This window comes from Chrysemys picta, chromosome 1 (genome assembly GCF_011386835.1).
Source record: "Chrysemys picta bellii isolate R12L10 chromosome 1, ASM1138683v2, whole genome shotgun sequence".
In the NCBI taxonomy this organism is placed as follows: domain Eukaryota; kingdom Metazoa; phylum Chordata; order Testudines; family Emydidae; genus Chrysemys; species Chrysemys picta.
The window spans coordinates 207,499,677-207,517,434 of NC_088791.1; the positions used below are offsets into that span (position 1 = coordinate 207,499,677).

Sequence of the window (17,758 nt, forward strand, 5' to 3'; positions counted from 1 at the left end):
ATCTTAAATCAGCTCTGATAAGATGAAGGAACATTGAATTTCAGCCCTCCAGAAGTATACATTCAAAAGTTTCTTGTTATCTCACTTACCTCGCAGTGGTTTGTGTTTAATCAATAGTCTCCATAGCAATACTGGAAGAAAGCACTGAGAGGTCTGTGGTATACTGAAAGCAGCTTTCTGATGCCACCTGCTCATTTTTGTGTACTTGGAAATGCATTTTTCTAAAGTAATATTAATAATTATATGGTAAATGATTTTACTCTGACCATTTTCTATCTGCTCCATGAAATGTGCACATATTAAAAACAAAACTGGCATGATACATGTAGAAGATATGATGGATGCAGGCATTTGGCTATGAGAGTGACTGGGACAATTTAATTAATAAAGAGATAGTCACTTAATTTTCTGAGCGCTTCACCCATTATACTATTGTTTTTTTAAATAATGGAAGGTTCCCTTTGTTTCCATTTTTAGGAGCATAACCATCTCAAAGTTGGCAAATTAGCTCTTGCCTGGACCTTTGTAATTATTCTGAACAATTGCACAATCAGATGCCCTTAGCCAATAAGATGTTCCCCTTCCTAATGTCAGTTTTATACTACTTTATAATATCCTTAAGGGATTCAGGAGCCATGGTTTGTTCACCTGCCTCCTCCTTTCCTTCCTTTGTTCCCAATGAGCCGGTGATCTATGTCCCTGCAAGTAAGAGATGAAGGTAGGTGAACCACAGACCTACTTTGCTCCCAACTGTGGTTCCCAGCAGCTCTTGCCTCAGACTCTAGTTGGGCTCCTATACTTCCTCCTCTTTTGTTGTTGGTGAGCCAGAGTCTGGGGGTGGGAGGAGCACCAGCTTTTCAGATCTCTATGCCAAAAGATATATATGATTACATGGGAGTGTGCTGGATTGGATTCCTGCATAGTCCTCCCCTCCATTTTGGTCCCCCCAGATACTGTAACATTGGAAGTTGGGTTCAAGGGATTGGAGACAACAGGATCTTTCAGATCTTCCATAGACAACCTTAGAAAGTGAGTAGTAGCATGATTGAGAAGCTTGTTTCCAATTACCTGTGCTGGAAAACAATGCAGAAAAATCTGTTTCTGAGATCAAAGATTGGGATGCAGGGTAGGGGAAAAAATGAAGGACTTCCTCTTCTAAAAAGAAAGGGGAGAAATAACAAACATTATTGTCTCAGGTTATAATACTGAAAATCTTTTTATAAAGACCACAGGTGAACTAGGTTTGGAGGAACATCTTTATTTTTAAAAGTTTACATTTTGCCTTGAGTAACTCCACATTTGAGGGTCTACAGGTTGCAGGTGCAGTTTGGTAAATAAAGGGGGGGGGGGATAGCTCCCTTTGATGGACACCCAACCAGACAGTTAGCTGTAAAATCCCTCTTGGAAGCTGTTCTTTACTTGCTTTACCTGTTAAGGGTTAAAAAGTCCCCGAGGTAAAGAAAAAAAAGTGGGCCCCTGACCAAAAGAGCCAATGGGAAGGCTAGAACTTTTTAAAATGGGGAAAGAAACTTTCCCTTTGTCTGTTGTTCTCTGGGCTGCAGGAACATGGAGTAGCAATGCTATAAGCAGAAATGCCATGTAAGGTTTGAAAAGTATTTTCCATACCTAGAAGGAATCATTTGGCTAGGGAATGTTTAGTTAGACACTATCAGGTTACTTCTTTATTTTGGCTTGTGGATCTCCACTGTGCTAACCCCCAGATGCTTTTGTTTGCTTGTAACCTTTAAGCTTAACCCCCAAGAAAGCTATTTTGGGTGCTTAATTTTTGGAATTGCTCTTTTAAAATCTAGCAAAAGACTAAGTTCCAGATGTATTTTCTTTCTTTTTGTTTTTAATAAATTTTACCTTTTTTTGAGAACAGGATTGGATTTTTGGTGTCCTAAGAGGTTTGTGCATATGCTGTTTGATTAGTTGGGGGCAACAGCTAATTTCCTTTGCTTTCTTTCTCAGCTCTTCCCTGGAGGAAGTGTGTGTGAAAGGGCTTGACGGTGCCCCACAGGGTGGAATTCCCAAGTGCTCCTTCCTGGGTTCAAGGGTTTTTTTTTTTTTGCATTTAGGTGGTGACAACCTTGGGAGTTTAATACAAGCACGGAGTGGGCCCCCACCTTCTATACTCAAAGTGACAGAGTGGGGATTCAGCCTTGACAATAGGGGAAACTTTTAAAGATCATTGGTGACAGCTAGCGGCTGAAATCTGTACTGGACACTGCTCAGCTGCTGGCAGAAGTAAAGTAAGGGCAAGTTTTTAAACAGCCAGATTTGAAAACTTGCCTATACTTGATTTTTTTTCAGACACAACCTCTCTCTCCTTGGAAATGGAAGCAGAGGTGGGAAGTGGCAGCCAGCACCTTAAATTAACAAGAGCTTTCACAACTGCTGGCTGCCAGTTCTCACTTTTATTTCTGTGGAAATAAGGGTCAGAACAAGGAAAAATAAGATGATGGGGTATGGGCTGCCTGCTGAAATCTGCATCTCCAGCGTCAAAAGTCAGCTATTGACTAGGACCATTTAATTACAAATGTTAAGATAAAAATGACAAACATTATAGAAATGATGATTCAATGAGGCTGTCTGTATACATGTATTATACTGTTACACACACACACACACACCTACATCTGTAAATATATATAGGCATGCATACACATGTGCATATGTACACACACACTGGGTTTATTCACACACAGAAATGGAGAGAGATTATGGATCTGATCCAAAGTCCACTGAAGTCAATGGGTATCTCTTTATTTTGGTCTTATATGGTGCTTTATCAGGAATACATGGTTATGTGGTATGAAGGTTTCATTATGGGATGACCATATAAGTAATGCACGTAATCTAAAATGAATGCCAATAAAACCTTTTACCCCATTCCACACCTTCATGAATTCTGTATGTGATATGTACATTACAGAAAACAATTTTAGCAATGCTTTAAAGTGTTCCTTGTTCAGCTATTATGACAGGTTCCTTTGTTACTGTGAATCCTAATGTAAAGGGTTTAGATGGAGAAAATAATGAAAATTAACTAGACAGAAAAGTTTAAGAAGTTGTCCAAGGTTGAGAATATATATCAATAATTTAACAATAAAAATCTTTACAATGATGTACTTAGTGACGAAGATACCATTCAGAAGCCTGAAAATTCAGAGTTGAAGTTAAACTTACCAGAAACCCAAACTTTAGCAAATATGGGAGAATCCACAAAGTACAATGATCAAACCACTTAAATTTGGCCCCTTACCAATCTCAAGCTCCTAAATTCTCTTGTTTCCTTGTATAGCTGCCTTTTATAGCTACTTTACAGATATATTGTGTTTGGATCAAAACCTTTTAAAAAGAAGTTGAATTCTGCAGCTTGTAGCTTAGGACTTGTCCTCACAGCTTTGTATGCAACACTGTACGTTCACACCCTGGTTTGCCATGCACTGACTAACTGTGTAGACAAGCCCTAAGATTCTGAACAGAAACTCTCATTGTGCAGCTTGCTGCTGGTGTCTCAAAACTGGGAATCAGACAGCAGCGATTTAAAATTTGTTGAATGTTTTCATTGTAGACATGGTAATGCTGCATGTAATGATCTTAGATAATATGCTACCAGATAAAAATTGTATGATTCAATAGTAGCCTCCTAGTTTTTCAGGATTGGGCCTGCATGGTGAAGGGTGGGGAATGACTCCCTACATTGCTATTGACCAAATCGAGGATTTTTAATTTTTAAAGTGTTTTTGTGAACAGTATCTGACGTACCGCTTTATATTTAAGAATAAAGCATTTTAAATGTTGGTTGCTGATAAGATGAAACTATTATATATGAATAAGATCCTGTAGTCTGATATTCTGCTTTTATCAGATTATCATGAAGGGGCATGACCTGTTGTCTCACTGTGTGGGTATTGTATGTTGCATAGGAGTGAAGTGTTCTACTGCTGACTAGAAAATAGATGCACGTGGTTTTTTCCTATTATCACATATCTTTTTTTAAAGCCAACAAAGAACTTACAAACATAACCACACATAAAGAGGACTGTCAAGTAAAGTTGACTGGAAAATTAGAATTTTTCTTGCATTTGAAATTTTCCATTGGAAACTCCAGTTTTTCCTGTAGGAAATTTCAAAAGTGTGCGTCAAGTGTGTTTTTTGCTCACTTCCAAATACTTAGTTACTGTTTCCCAACTTTTTCCAGTGGCACCAGCTGAGAAACAGGAATGAAAAGTGGGAAGGTAAGGAAAAAACACCTTTCAGTTTTAGAAGTAACATGTTCACATTTCAGTTTTAACAGGCTACTTAAATGTGCAAGTGTTACTGTTTCTCTCAGTCACACTTTCAATATTTTGTTACTGGTTGCCAACTGGCAGAAGTTGGAAAACAATAATAATGCATGGGAAAGTAGGTTTTTCCACACTTTGACTTTTTTTCACAGCTTTTGCTAATTGAAGCGCAGTCAGAAAGTGAGGGGAAATTTGCATTTAAAAATAGAAAAAATCTTAAAAATTAAGCATATTTTTCCACACATGTTTTGTTTCCAAAATGTTTTATTTTTCCAGAAAAATATTGAAAGATGAAAAATTAATTGACAATATTTGTGTGGAAAATGTTGATTTAAAAAAAAATAAAGCCCTATTTTCCAATGAAAAAACTTTTCCTCAGAAACTGTTTGACTACTGCAGTTGTTAAGGTTCTGATGTGTAGTGCTCAAAGGTTTGGAAATGCCAAAATTAAGGTTTTCTGCACAACCTTAACCTCAAACCACTTTTGTAGTGAACTCTTCTTTGGGTCCAGAAGAGTACTACCTCATTCACTACAGAAGATGAGAAACGCATAATGAACGAAGGAGGTAAATGAGAGGAGTGTTGACAGGACCCCCTGCCTCATTCAGTGCAGGGATGGGTGATACACCATTTATGAGGCATGGGGAAATAACTTATGAGTCTAACCATAAATATTTAAAAGTTATTTCATTCACTGTGCACTGTTGAGCCTGCAGAATTAATAATGATGGGACCTGTGGAAAAATGTGATCCTGTACTTAAAAAACAATCTCAAAGTATTTCAAAATGCATACACACAAGGGAGCAGAATTCATGTTGTGTAGGCCGCCTTTACTTTGGCATTTCCAGACTTTTTAATACAATCTTAACATTATATTTATCAGCTTGTTGTATGGATGCACATGGGGTAGGGTGGGGAGGGAAGGTGACACACACCCCACTCACGTGGCAATTCTGTCCATGTGAGAAATTAATTCATGTGGTTCCTCAGTTCATCAGGCAACTTTGGCTATTTCATCTACACTCTGCCCCTTAATCCATCACTTATGGGATGTATTCCAACACGAGCACGCATCTCCAGTCAGCTTTAAAAAAGTCACTTTTTTAAAAAATCAGTCTGCCAAGATAATGGCAATCATTATTATTTGGATTGCATTAGCACCTAGGAATCCCCTATCCAATTGTGCTAAGTACTGTACATATATCTAATGAAGAGAAAGTCCTAGGAGTTTACAATCTAAGAATAAGACAGACAACTGGTGGATATAGCAGGGAGCTGGTGGGAGCACAAGGTAACACTGGGACAATACTAATCAGCATTGATAAGCAGCAGTAAATGTTTCCCCTTTCTGCCCCCAAAATACAACCTCGACTAAGGACCTCAAAAGGTGAAATTTGTCTTGGGCTAGTGACATGTTTTCTATAGATGTAAAAATGTCAGAACTAGGAAAAGTCTGTTATCTTCTGGAAACAGGAACTTTTTACCATATGGAAGGAGAGTTTCTGAACGTTCCACTGGGACTCACAGTATTTGTGTCTGGCCTTGGAAGGTTCAGGATCACAGACTTAAATGCCATTTTTATGCTTAGAAAAATCAGTATTCTATATATAAATACATAAAAATCTATATAAATCATCTATATATAGATTTATTAGAGTCGTTTTTATGGTTCCTTCTGGGCTCTCTACAGTTAGACTAAGGGTAACTATATCACCTGGCTTTACAGGCTGAGTAAGACAGAAAAAAAAAACCCATGTCCATTTTTAAAGCTCTCAAAAGTGCATTTCTACAACAGTTTTTCTGTAATGTATGTGGCATATATATAAAACACATGATGGTGTGGCATAAAGATTTTATTTGTATTTGTTAGGAATGACCCATGCAAGCTATGAGTGAGTAATGCAGTCATCTTAAATTCATTCTGATAAAACCTAGATACCACATCACACTATCATGCATTAGTTCATAACCTCTGTTTTTGTGTGTTTGTCTATAAATGTAGAATAAAACATGCTTACCAAAGTGTTCCCAAACTTAATTCCTCACTAAACATCAATCCTCATCTTCATTATTTCAGATATGTTATTTGCACAAAATTAAATTGATGTAAATATGTTTTGTAAAATTTGGCATATTGTTACAGTGAACGTATAAAATTATTAAAATATATGATGAAAGGTATTATAATAATAGATAGCAGCTATGTGTATACATAATTCACAATAAAACATACAATGAGATAATGGTAGGCCTTGGATATGTGTGAATAGGACTGTGTGAGGCTGTTGAAGGTGGCTCTCTGAAGCCCCTGGCCTGGTATAAGATGTGCACAGTTAGGCTTTATCTGCTACATTGGCATCACTGAGGACATTTGCATGGTCAGGATTTGTACATCCCATTGTAGAATCAGGGCTTAAATTCATTTTAAAAATATACATTTGTACTTCCCAATTTTATTTCTTTTAATTTTTTTTCAAGCCATTCATTTTGATACAAAAACATGCAAAATCCCCAAATTTTCAGGTACAGTGAAAAGAATTGTACTCAGAAAGTCCATTTTTACTGTGTATGATTCTGTGTTAGCATGATAATTTTGAAGAAGTGAGAACCAATTCTGAATTAATTTGAGGTATTTTGAGCATTGCTGCTGTTAATTCACGCACTGGTAGTTGTGATGTACAAATTAGGTGTCTTCTCAACAGAAAAGTATTGGTATTAATATGTAATGCACTAATTATCTTTGTTAAAATAAATTTTTTAAAAGCTATTTCAAGTCCACTATCACTTTAAAAACGTTTGTTTATATATACTTATCTATGTAAATAAGGAGTGTAATGTTAGTCATCTAAATCTATACTTAGGTATCTAAAGCAGTGGCCTAATTTATTTGGCTTCATTGCAAGTTGTGAGGCCTCTCAACACCTTTTATAGTCAGGCCACTTAGAGTATGTCTTCATTGCATGTTCAGCATGAGAGATCAGCTCCTGGGTGGTACCAGCCATATTCCAAAGTCCAGCTTGAGTTACTGTGTTCTCACTGGTGCTGCACTCACCTGTGTGAGGCATTTGGACTTCTGGGTGCATATCTCAAGGATTTTTTGTGCTTCAGTAAGACAAGCCTCTCTGATTATTTCCCACTGAATTCTGGTAGAACTTGTCTGTCCTTCTGGGCACATGGGGAAATTGTCGTGTTTGTCTATAAAGTACCTACATGTATCATTTATCAAATAATCTCGTCAAGCTTGCACATAGAGATTTATTATTTGACCTTTCTTTCCTAAAGTTATGTGGCCAGGCATATCCAACTTCATGAGATTTGTTCACAAGGTTTGTTCTGTCAGGAGGTTAGCAGGGCGATTTGACAGGGTAAAAAGACTTCATGGTGGTAGAGGATGTACAGATTAATTATTTGGTGTCTTCAAAAGCTCTGTCTAAATTCTCACCTTTCCTGTCATGCTACAGGCCATCGAGCGAGAAAAGTCTGAGAAGTACAGGAAACTGCAAGACACCAGCAGATCAGTGGAAGCCTTGGTGGAACAGATGGTGAATGGTAATGACATGGGGGTTGAAATAGATGATAATCTTAGGGATGGAATAAATACACAAGAATTCTGTTAGCAAAGCACTTTCTGAATGGAATGGTAAGTTAATTTTGCTTTATATTTTTGTCACTCTGTCTGGAGTGACCCACCACTGAGAGAGCCAGTCTCAGCTCAGCCTGTTAGAAAACAGTACAGGCACCCCAAACTGACAGTGTATTCACCAAGATTTCACCCAGCCAGTAACAAATGTGCACTCCTGGATTACTGTATTAGTCTTGGAGCCACAGACAGTCCCCTTAGGCTCTCCAGCCCCCCTTACCACCCAGACATGCTGGACTTTGTGATGAAAGGTTATTAAAAGAAAAAATCATCTCGCATTAGGTTACTCCCAACCTCAAGGGGTCAGTCAGCCCAGGTCAATGGTGACTCCAAAGGCATCGCTGACAGCCAATTTCTCTAATAAACTAACTAAAGGTTTATTAGCTAAGAAAAAGAAATCAGTTATTGAGAGGTTAAAGCAGGTAAAATACATTAACAGGTGAGTCAAAATTTGTAAATCTAATATAATAGCAGAGATGTAGTGATGGGCTCTTGGGCCATTTGTTCAGTATTCCATGCTGTTAAAATCCAAAACAGTACAGAGATACATCGCTCCCTGGATCCATTCTTATAGTGGTTTTCCCCGGAAAACAATCTGGCAAGTATCTCCATCACAGCAAGGGCTTTTTCTCTGTTGACTAAATGCAGACTGTGGATTTCCCATTGTCAAACACCATGACCCATGCTTTGAAGTTAGCGTGCTTCTTCATTTACAGTTCCAAGGCTTCAATTCTGTTTGATGGGCAGGCCAATTACCAATGCACACATAATGCATTTTGTTACAGGAATCCAAAGAATCTTTCATTCATTTTCATGAAGTCTAAACATCAAGTAAATACACCTTTGATCTAGGATTATCTAATTACAGGGTATACATAATGTAACTACATGTAATGTGACAGAAGACAACAGAATACAAATAGGTGAAAACAATGCAATCAACATCTCCTTTTGATCTCTGCTAACAAGTGAATTGGCTTGAACATGCTATGACCTTTTAGCATTTCTTTGATATTCAGACATAAGTGAATTGCCCTATTGCTCTAGCCTGAGCTGGCAATCTGTTAGCCCTAACATTCAAAAATAATAAGAAAATTGTGATGCTATTAATTGGAAAGGGGTGGAAACAAAAACATAACCTTTCTACCATGAAAGGAAATGTAGCAAACTATAATGCTCACAATAGTGTACTATGTGTTAACAGTTTGTTCTGCACAGAAACTAAGATTCTAATCTTACTTTCTTGACTATATTAAACTTTTGAAGAGACTATAGTTCATTTTAAATGATTTCAGAGAGCAGGATGATGGTGTGGCATATTTGAATATAGTCAAAATTCTCTTAGCCATTTTTAAAATTAATCATATTATCTGATTATATGGCTTGTGCAATATTTTATATTGTAGCAGAGTATACAGATGTCTAATTCTATTTTGGAAGATATTTCTGGTATTTAAAAATTCAAACGTAATGGTTTAGCGAAATTTCAGATTTAAAAAAAAATGTGTTTTACTTTGTAATGGGGTTCACTCATCACTCTGGCACCTCCTGATGGTTGTCTTGGGAATTAGCTCTGCATGGTAGTGTGCTCTCTTCGGGTAGTGCCTTGCCACTGTCACTCCTGCTCTAGGACCCACATCTCTCCAAGGACAACAGCGTCCTCTTCAGTGACACAGCCCTCCGGCCATGCCTCACACTGTGCTCCCCCCTTCTGGAGGACCTGAAGTCTGCTGTTCAGCCACTTCCTTTAGTGGCTATTGCAGCGAATTGTCTGGCCACTTCCTCATGGTTCCAGCATCTTCTTTTCCCTTGCCTCAGGGCCTCAGCCTGCAAACCCCAGCAGCCAGCCAGGGGCATGCTCTCTCACTCCCCCAGGCCCTGCTAGCAGCACTGCTCTGTCCAGGGTGCTGTCAGTTCTCTCAGCCCTCCAGACACACAGTCCTTCCTCCCTGGGCTCCCAGCAGACAACTACCCTCCTCTGCTCTGCAGCTCCCTTTTTATATGGGCCTGCTTGGCCCTGATTGGCTGCTCCCCTCAGCCCTTCTCTGATTGGCTGCTTCCCTAGGGCTCTATTAACCCCTTAGAGTCCCAAGGGGAGAGCCAATTCTTGATTTAGTCCTGAGGGGTGCACAGGATCTGGTCCAAGAGGTAACTATAACAGGACCGCTTGGAAATAGTGACCATAATATAATAACATTTAACATTCCTGTGGTGGAAAGAACACCTCAACAGCCCAACACTGTGGCATTTAATTTCAGAAAGGGGAACTATGCAAAAATGAGGAGGTTAGTTAAACAGAAATTAAAAGGTATACTGACTAGAGTGAAATCCCTGCAAGCTGCATGGACAGTTTTCAAAGACACCATAATAGAGGCCCAACTTAAATGTATACTCCAAATTAAAAAACACAGTAAAATACCTAAAAAAGAGCCACTGTGGCTTAACAGCCATGTAAAAGAAGCAGTGAGAGATAAAAAGGCCTATTTTAAAAAGTGGAAGTCAAACTCTAGTGAAGTACATAGAAAGGAGCATAAACACTGCCAAATTAAGTGTAAAAATGTAATAAGAAAAGCCAAAAAGGAGTTTGATGAACAGCTAGCCAAAAGCTCAAAAGGTAATAACAAAATGTTTTTTAAGTACATCAGAAGCAGGAAGCCTGCTAAACAACCAGTGGGGCCCCTGGACGATGGAGATACAAAAGGAGCACTTAAAGACGATAAAGTTATTGTAGAGAAACTAAATGAATTCTTGTCTTCAGTCTTCATGGCTGAGGATGTTAGGAAGATTCCTAAACCTGAGCCGTCTTTTGTAGGTGACAAATCTGAGGAATTGTCACAGATTGAAGCATCACTAGAGGAGATTTGGAATTAATTGATAAACTTAACAGTAACAAGTCACTGGGACCAGATGGCATTCACCCAAGAGTTCTGAAAGAACTCAAATGTGAAATTGCGGAACTATTAACCATGGTTTGTAATCTGTCCTTTAAATCAGCTTCTGTACCCAATGACTGGAAGATAGCTAATGTAATGCCAATATTTTAAAAAGGCTCTAGAGGTGATCCCAGCAATTACAGACCGGTAAGTCTAACATCAGTACCGGGCAAATTAGTTGAAACAATAGTAAAAAATAAAATTGTTGGGAAAAGTCAACATGGTTACTGTAAAGGGAAATCTTACTAATCTATTAGCGTTCTTTGAAGGGGTTAACAAACATGTGGACAAGGGGGATCCAGTGGACATAGCATACTTAGATTTCCAGAAAGCCTTTGACAAGGTCTCTCACCAAATGCTCTTACGTAAATTAATTTGTCATGGGATAAGAGGGAAGATTCTTTCATGGATTGAGAACTGGTTAAAAGACAGGGAACAAAAGGTAGGGATAAATGGTAAATTTTCAGAATGGAGAGGGGTAACTAGTGGTGTTCCCCAAGAGTCAGTCCTAGGACCAATCCTATTCAACTTATTCATAAATGATCTGGCAAAATTTGCAGATGATACTAAACTGCTCAAGATAGTTAAGACCAAAGCAGACTGTGGAGAGCTTCAACAAGATCTCACAAAACTAAACGATTGGGCAACAAAATGGCAAATGAAATTTAATGTGGATAAATGTAAAGTAATGCACATTGGAAAAGAGAACCCTAACTATACATACAATATGATGGGGGCTAATTTAGCTACAACTAATCAGGAAAGAGATCTTGGAGTCATCGTGGATAGTTCTCTGAAGACGTCCAAGCAGTGTGCAGCGGCAGTCACAAAATCAAACAGGATGTTAGGAATCATTCACAAAGCGATAGAGAATAAGACGGCGAATATCTTATTGCCCTTATATAAATCCATGATATGCCCACATCTTAAATACTGTGTACAGATGTGGTTTCCTCATCTCAAAAAGGATATACTGGCTTTAGAAAAGTTTCAGAGCAGGGCAACTAAAATGATTAGGGGTTTGGAACGGGTCCCATATGAGGAGAGATTAAAGAGGCTAGGACTTTTCAGCTTGGAAAAGAGGAGACTAAGGGGGGATATGATACAGCTATATAAAACCATGAGTGATGTAGAGAAGGTGAATAAGAAAAAGTTATTTATTTGTTCCCATAATATAAGAACTAGGGGGCACCAAATGAAATTAATGGGCAGCAGGTTTAAAACAAATAAAAGGAAGTTCTTCTTCACACAACGCACAGCCAACCTGTGGAACTCCTTGCCTGAGGAGGTTGTGAAGGCTAGTACTATAACAGGGTTTAAAAGAGAACTAGATAAATTCATGGAGGTTAAGTCCATTAATGGCTATTAGCCAGGATGGATAAGGAATGGTGTCCCTAGCCTCTGTTTGTCAGAGAGTGGAGATGGATGGCAGGATAGAGATCACTTGATCATTACCTGTTAGGTTCACTCCCTCTGGGACACCTGGCATTGGCCACTGTCGGCAGACAGGATACTGGGCTAGATGGACCTTTGGTCTGACCGAGTATGGCTGTTCTTATGTTCAGGTGGGGCAGGAGCCCCATCACATACTTTGATGATTGAATTTTGTTAATTTCCAGACTTGACTGATATGTTGTGAGCTTTTAGATTTTTTTTTGCTAGGAAAAGAAAAAGGGTTTACTGTAAAACAGGAGAAATATACACTGAAGAAAAATTGCAGTGATATGTGCTTTTGAGTGCAACTCGACAAACTAAAACCAGAAATTGTCATCTTCATTACATTAAATAATTCCCAGCACTGCAATAAAATCTACAAACAATTCTACTAGTAACTAGGGGCAGATTCTGCTGTGCTGACTCACCTTAATGCATGGATAGTCCCATTAATTAAATGGAATTATTTGTCAAATATGATAGTAGTAATCAAAATAAGGAGGGCAGATTCTGGACCTAAGCGGGTTGAATGTTATGTTCCTCGTTTACTACCGTTTTCATACAAGTAAAATATAAACAGCTTGCAACTTAGTATTTGCTCCAGTATCTCAGTTTAGTGTGCATTAGTTACTTTATTATGTAGTGGTTGCACACAGTAAATTAAATATTGGAAAACAATAATGACAGTAAAAAGGTTTTCTTAACTATGGTTCTCAACAGTACAAGCAAAGATGCAGTATCCTGGAGGAAGCTGTTAGACAAATGCTTACAGACAAAACTGGCAGGCTTGATTATTAGAAGTGCTGAGTATCCACATCTGCCACTATCTTGTGGATCCATAGCTCTTCCAAAATTTTGGGCCTACACAGTGCAGTTGCAATAGAGCTGACCTTCAACAAGTTGAACATTAGTTAAGGAACTATTAACCAGAGAGTGGAGTGTAAAATTGAATGGGTTGCTATTTGATGTTGCAGGGTTTCTTTAATTGTTATGATAAACAGCAGAGAACTTCGCAAGTGAATAAAATATGAAGTCACCATGCTAACCAAATGTGAATGAGCCTAGGTGGTTGTAGAGTCACATCAGCATCAGTGTGTAGGCACAGTGTCTCAAACAATGGCCCTGGCCTGCTAAGTTGTCATAGATTTCAAGGATAGACAGATTTTAATGGTCTTGTTTCTAAACACAAGGAGCAATGCAGAGGAAAGTCTATGAGGCAGAATCTCACAAAACTTCCACCCTACTTGGGACAGAGTCCTTATCCTGACCTTTTCCATGGTTGGTCATGTACAAAAAATCTATAGCAGATTTTTCTTTTTTCTTTTCTTTTAATTGGTATTAAAAAAAAATTTGGCCTGGAAGAATACTTTCCCTGGATTGTGCAAGCCTTGTAAGGCACTATTTGCTATGTGAACACTTAGCCTATTGAATCAAGAGTCAGGTCCATGTAGTGCACATAAGAAAATATAAAAAAATCTCCTCCTCCTATTTTGCCTCATGGCTGGGAAGAACAACGCGGCACTTGACTGCCCCAGTGACAATTCCATTTGCATTTTTTTGCTGTCTACTTTTGGTTTCAGTTGGAGAACCAGTAGCCTCAGGAACTGGTATCATGACACAGCCACCTCTTTGTTCCAAAGCATAGGTGTCAACTGGGGCCGGTGCAAGGAAGTTTCGCGCCCTAGCGAAACTTCCACCTTGTGCCCCTCCCCTCCCAGCCCTGTGACAGCTCCCCGCGCCCCCTCCACCCTGAGGCGCCCCCCCACACAGCAGCTCTCCCCCCCCGGGGAGCCGTGCGGCAGCTCCCCACCCCAGCTCATCTCTGCTCCGCCTCCTCCCCGAGCACGCCACCCCCGCTCTAATTCTCCTCCCCTCCCAGGTTTGCGGCGCCAAACAGCTAATTGGCGCCGCAAGCCTGGGAGGCGGGAGAAGTGGAGCAGCGACAGCGTGCTCGGGGAGGGGGCATAGCAGAGGTGAGCTGGGGTGGGGAGCCCTGTGGCAGCTTGCCCCCCCCATCCTGAGGCACACCCCCCCCCCACGGCAGCTCCCCACCCACCCCCGGCCCGGGGAGCCATGCGGCAGCTCCCCACCCCAGCTCACCTCTGCTCTGCCTCCTCCCCAAGCACACCGCCCCCGCTCTAATTCTCCTCCCCTCCCAGGCTTTCGGTGCCAAACAGCTAATTGGTGCCGCAAGCCTGGGAGGCGGGAGAAGTGGAGCGGCCGCTGCGCTGGGAGAGGGAGTCTGAGCCGCACGTGTCAGTGTGCCGCCGGCAGCCCAGCCCAGGAACGCTGTAGAAAAAATAATCGGGGGCACCGCTTTTTGGCACCCCCAAATCTTGGTGCCATAGGCAACCACCTAGTTTGCCTTAATGGTAGCACCAGCCCTGGTGTCAACTACACCTAGTATCAAACAGATTATCACTTCCAACTGAAATTCCCTCTTGTAATTTGTGATTCTCTGTTCTCCCCTTACCTCCCAAAATGGTGAACGCATGCGGCTGGTATTATGATGTTGTATCTCCAGTTGTGAGGTCATAGTGAGAGGAAGAGGTCCAAACTCACTTCTGGCTTGATTTTTTTATTAATAAGTAACATTTATTTATGATGATATGCTGTTTGAAGGGAGGGCACTTTCCACTGTTGCTTAAAGTAGCAGCAACAATTGTGCATATTTGTTGGAGGCGACCCCTTAAAGACAGATGAGTTTCCCAAATATCAGTCTATCGGAAGGAACGTGTCTTCCCACTAGGACTTTGGCACTGAGCATGCTAGCTGTGGATCGGTGTAACCAAGCGTGTCCCTCTCAGTTCTCCTGACCTCATGCTGTGCATCATGACAGTCTTGTTGGCAGGAGTATGACTCCACCCTGGCAAGAACAACACCATAGTTGTCTGTGTAAGGAGGAACTCTCTCTTTCTGGCAATTTTAGAAGGGCAAGTACCCTTTTGGAAAAGGGAGCGGACTTCACAGCTGTTCAGCCTGATATTTATGGAACTTTCACATACGCCACAGCTGCAAAGGCAATTCCAAAATGAGTAGAGTACAGAGTAATTAAGAAGTGCAATAATTACCACAAGGTTAAAGTGTAAAATGAGATAAGTATTCTCAGCAGAGAATTAGATTATTTTAACTCATCTTTTTCACTTGCTGGTAGCTGGAATATCTAGCAAAGTGTTTAATATTATAGCTTGAGTATGGAGGAAGTTAACGGTGATGTGCAACCTTCTGGAATTGTAAGTACTGTGAATTTTCTATCTGTCTAATTCTTCCAATTCATTATGAGTTAATACATTTGCTATTAAATAGGATTACCTCCAGACTGGGATTGAACAAAAAACAGAAGTTTACCTCAACTCTAGGTTTAGCACAATTTGAGATTTAGGCTTAAACTCTTTTTTAGATTCAGAATAATTCAGATAACTTCCCCCTCTCTCTCTCTGCCTGTTGTTGAAATCCATTTGGGGATCAGCACATAAACTATCTGAACATTTCTTATAGATTATTGCTTACTTCAAATCTTGTTAGTGTGGAGTTAATTCAGAATCAAAGGTGGGACTCATAGATTTTAAGGTCAGAAGAAACCATGTAGTCTGACATCCTGCACATTACAGGCCACAGAACCTCACCCACTCCTGAAATCTGACCCTAGGGAAAATTCTTTCCCGATCCCAAATATGGTGATTAGTTAGACTCTGAGCATGTGGGCAAGACCCACCAGGCAGATACCTGGAAAAGAATTCTCTGTAGTAATTCAGAGCCCTCTCCATCTAGTGTCCCATCTTCAGCAGTTGGGGATTTTTGCTACTGGCAGTCACCGATGGGCCACACACCATCGTACACAGTCCCATCATACCATCCCCTCCATAAACTTATCAAGCTCAGTCCTGAAGCCAGTTAGGTTTTTTGCCCCCACTGCTTCCCTTGGAAGGCTGTTCCAGAATTTCACTCCTCTGCTGTTTAGAAACCTTTGCCTAATTTCGAACCTAAACTTGTTGATGGCCAGTTTATATCCATTTGTTCTTGTGTCCACAATGGTGCTTAACTAAAATAACTCCTCTCCCTCCCTGGTGTTTATCCCTCTGATGTATTTATAGAGAGCAATCATATCTCCCCTCAGCCTTCTTTTGGTTAGGCTAAGCAAGCCAAGTTCTTTGAGTCTCTTCTCATAAGGTAGGTTTTCCCTTCCTTGGATTATCCTAGTCACCCATCTCTGCACCTGTTCCAGTTTGAATTGATCCTTCTTAAACATTGGAGACCAGAATTGCACACAGTATTCCAGATGAGATCTCACCAATGCCTTGCATAATGGTACTAACACTTCACTGTCTCTACTGGAAATACCTCATCTGATGCATCCTAGGAAAAGGTGTTAGCCTTTTTCATGTCTGCATCATATTTATGGCTCATAGTCATCCTGTGATCAACCAATACACCCAGGTATTGTGCCTCCTCTGTCACTTCCAACTGATAAATCCCCAGATTACAGAAAAAATTCTTGTTGTTAGTCCCTAAATGCATGATGATGCACTTTGTACTATTAAATATCATCCCATTTCTATTACTCCCGTTTACAAGGTCATCCAGATCTTCTTGTATGATATTCCGGTTCTCCTCCATATTGGCTATACCTCCCAATGTTGTGTCATTCACAAATTTTATTAGCACAATGCAGTCTGGAGGAGATTCTGGTGAAGCTCCAGAGAGCCCAAGGTTTCAACAGCAGATGACCGGAGCTCTGTAGAGAGAGTGCCATGCTTAGAAACCTTCCTCCTTTTCCAATAGATATATCATCACAGTGGCAGGAAGTTGTGTTTAGAGAACATTTTTGGATTTGGCGGAGATAGTAAGACTAGGGCCTATTGGAAAGAGGGAGAAATATCTGGTTGATTTGGAAGAAGAGATGTTTAATTTATTTAACTTTTAGAAGCTTAACAAAATGGAAGCTTCAACTCACTTGAGGTACTCCCAGTACTATTATTTTACCCAATAAACAATATGTTCCTTGCAGAAATTGTTCAGTAGTATGATGTGATTGCAACAATTTATATTCTGTTCTTATAAGATCATGTACTAGACATCCAACAAGTTAATTTATATTTATTTAAGATTTAGACCACTGGTGAAATTCATGGGCAGACAGAGGAAGGTGAAGAATTTAAAATATAAAAAAGACAAAAATCAAAGGGTGGAAGACATCTTAAGAGAGAAATGATCAGGGTAATAATGAACACATGTCTTAGTTTCATTTCTTTTTTTAATTTACTTTTTTGTTGTTTTGGAACAGGTGTCAGGTTGGAAAATAGGAACAATATAGTGGTGGAAAGGAAGGAATGGGAAGAGGAACACTGGAAGGAAGGATGGAATATAGGCAGTTTGAGTATAGAAATAAAGGGACAGGAACAGGTTGGGGCACACAGCCAGTCAGGAGATAGAAAATAATGTCCAGAGTAAAAAGCAT

General features: G+C 39.9%; 1 protein-coding gene across 25 annotated transcripts in view; it reads left to right on the forward strand.

Annotated features, from left to right (window-relative positions):
* Window positions 1–17,758, forward strand: part of DMD (dystrophin) — a 2,010,563-nt gene that overhangs the window by 795,690 nt on the left and 1,197,115 nt on the right. For 24 of the 25 annotated variants that reach the window (XM_065590838.1, XM_065590858.1, XM_065590878.1 and 21 more), the window contains one exon: window positions 7,755–7,842. In XM_065590838.1, the coding sequence (XP_065446910.1) occupies window positions 7,755–7,842 (88 nt within the window). Of the gene's footprint in view, window positions 1–4,214; window positions 4,245–7,754; window positions 7,843–17,758 lie in introns of those variants that run through there. The other variant, XM_065590930.1, reaches the window with a different exon arrangement.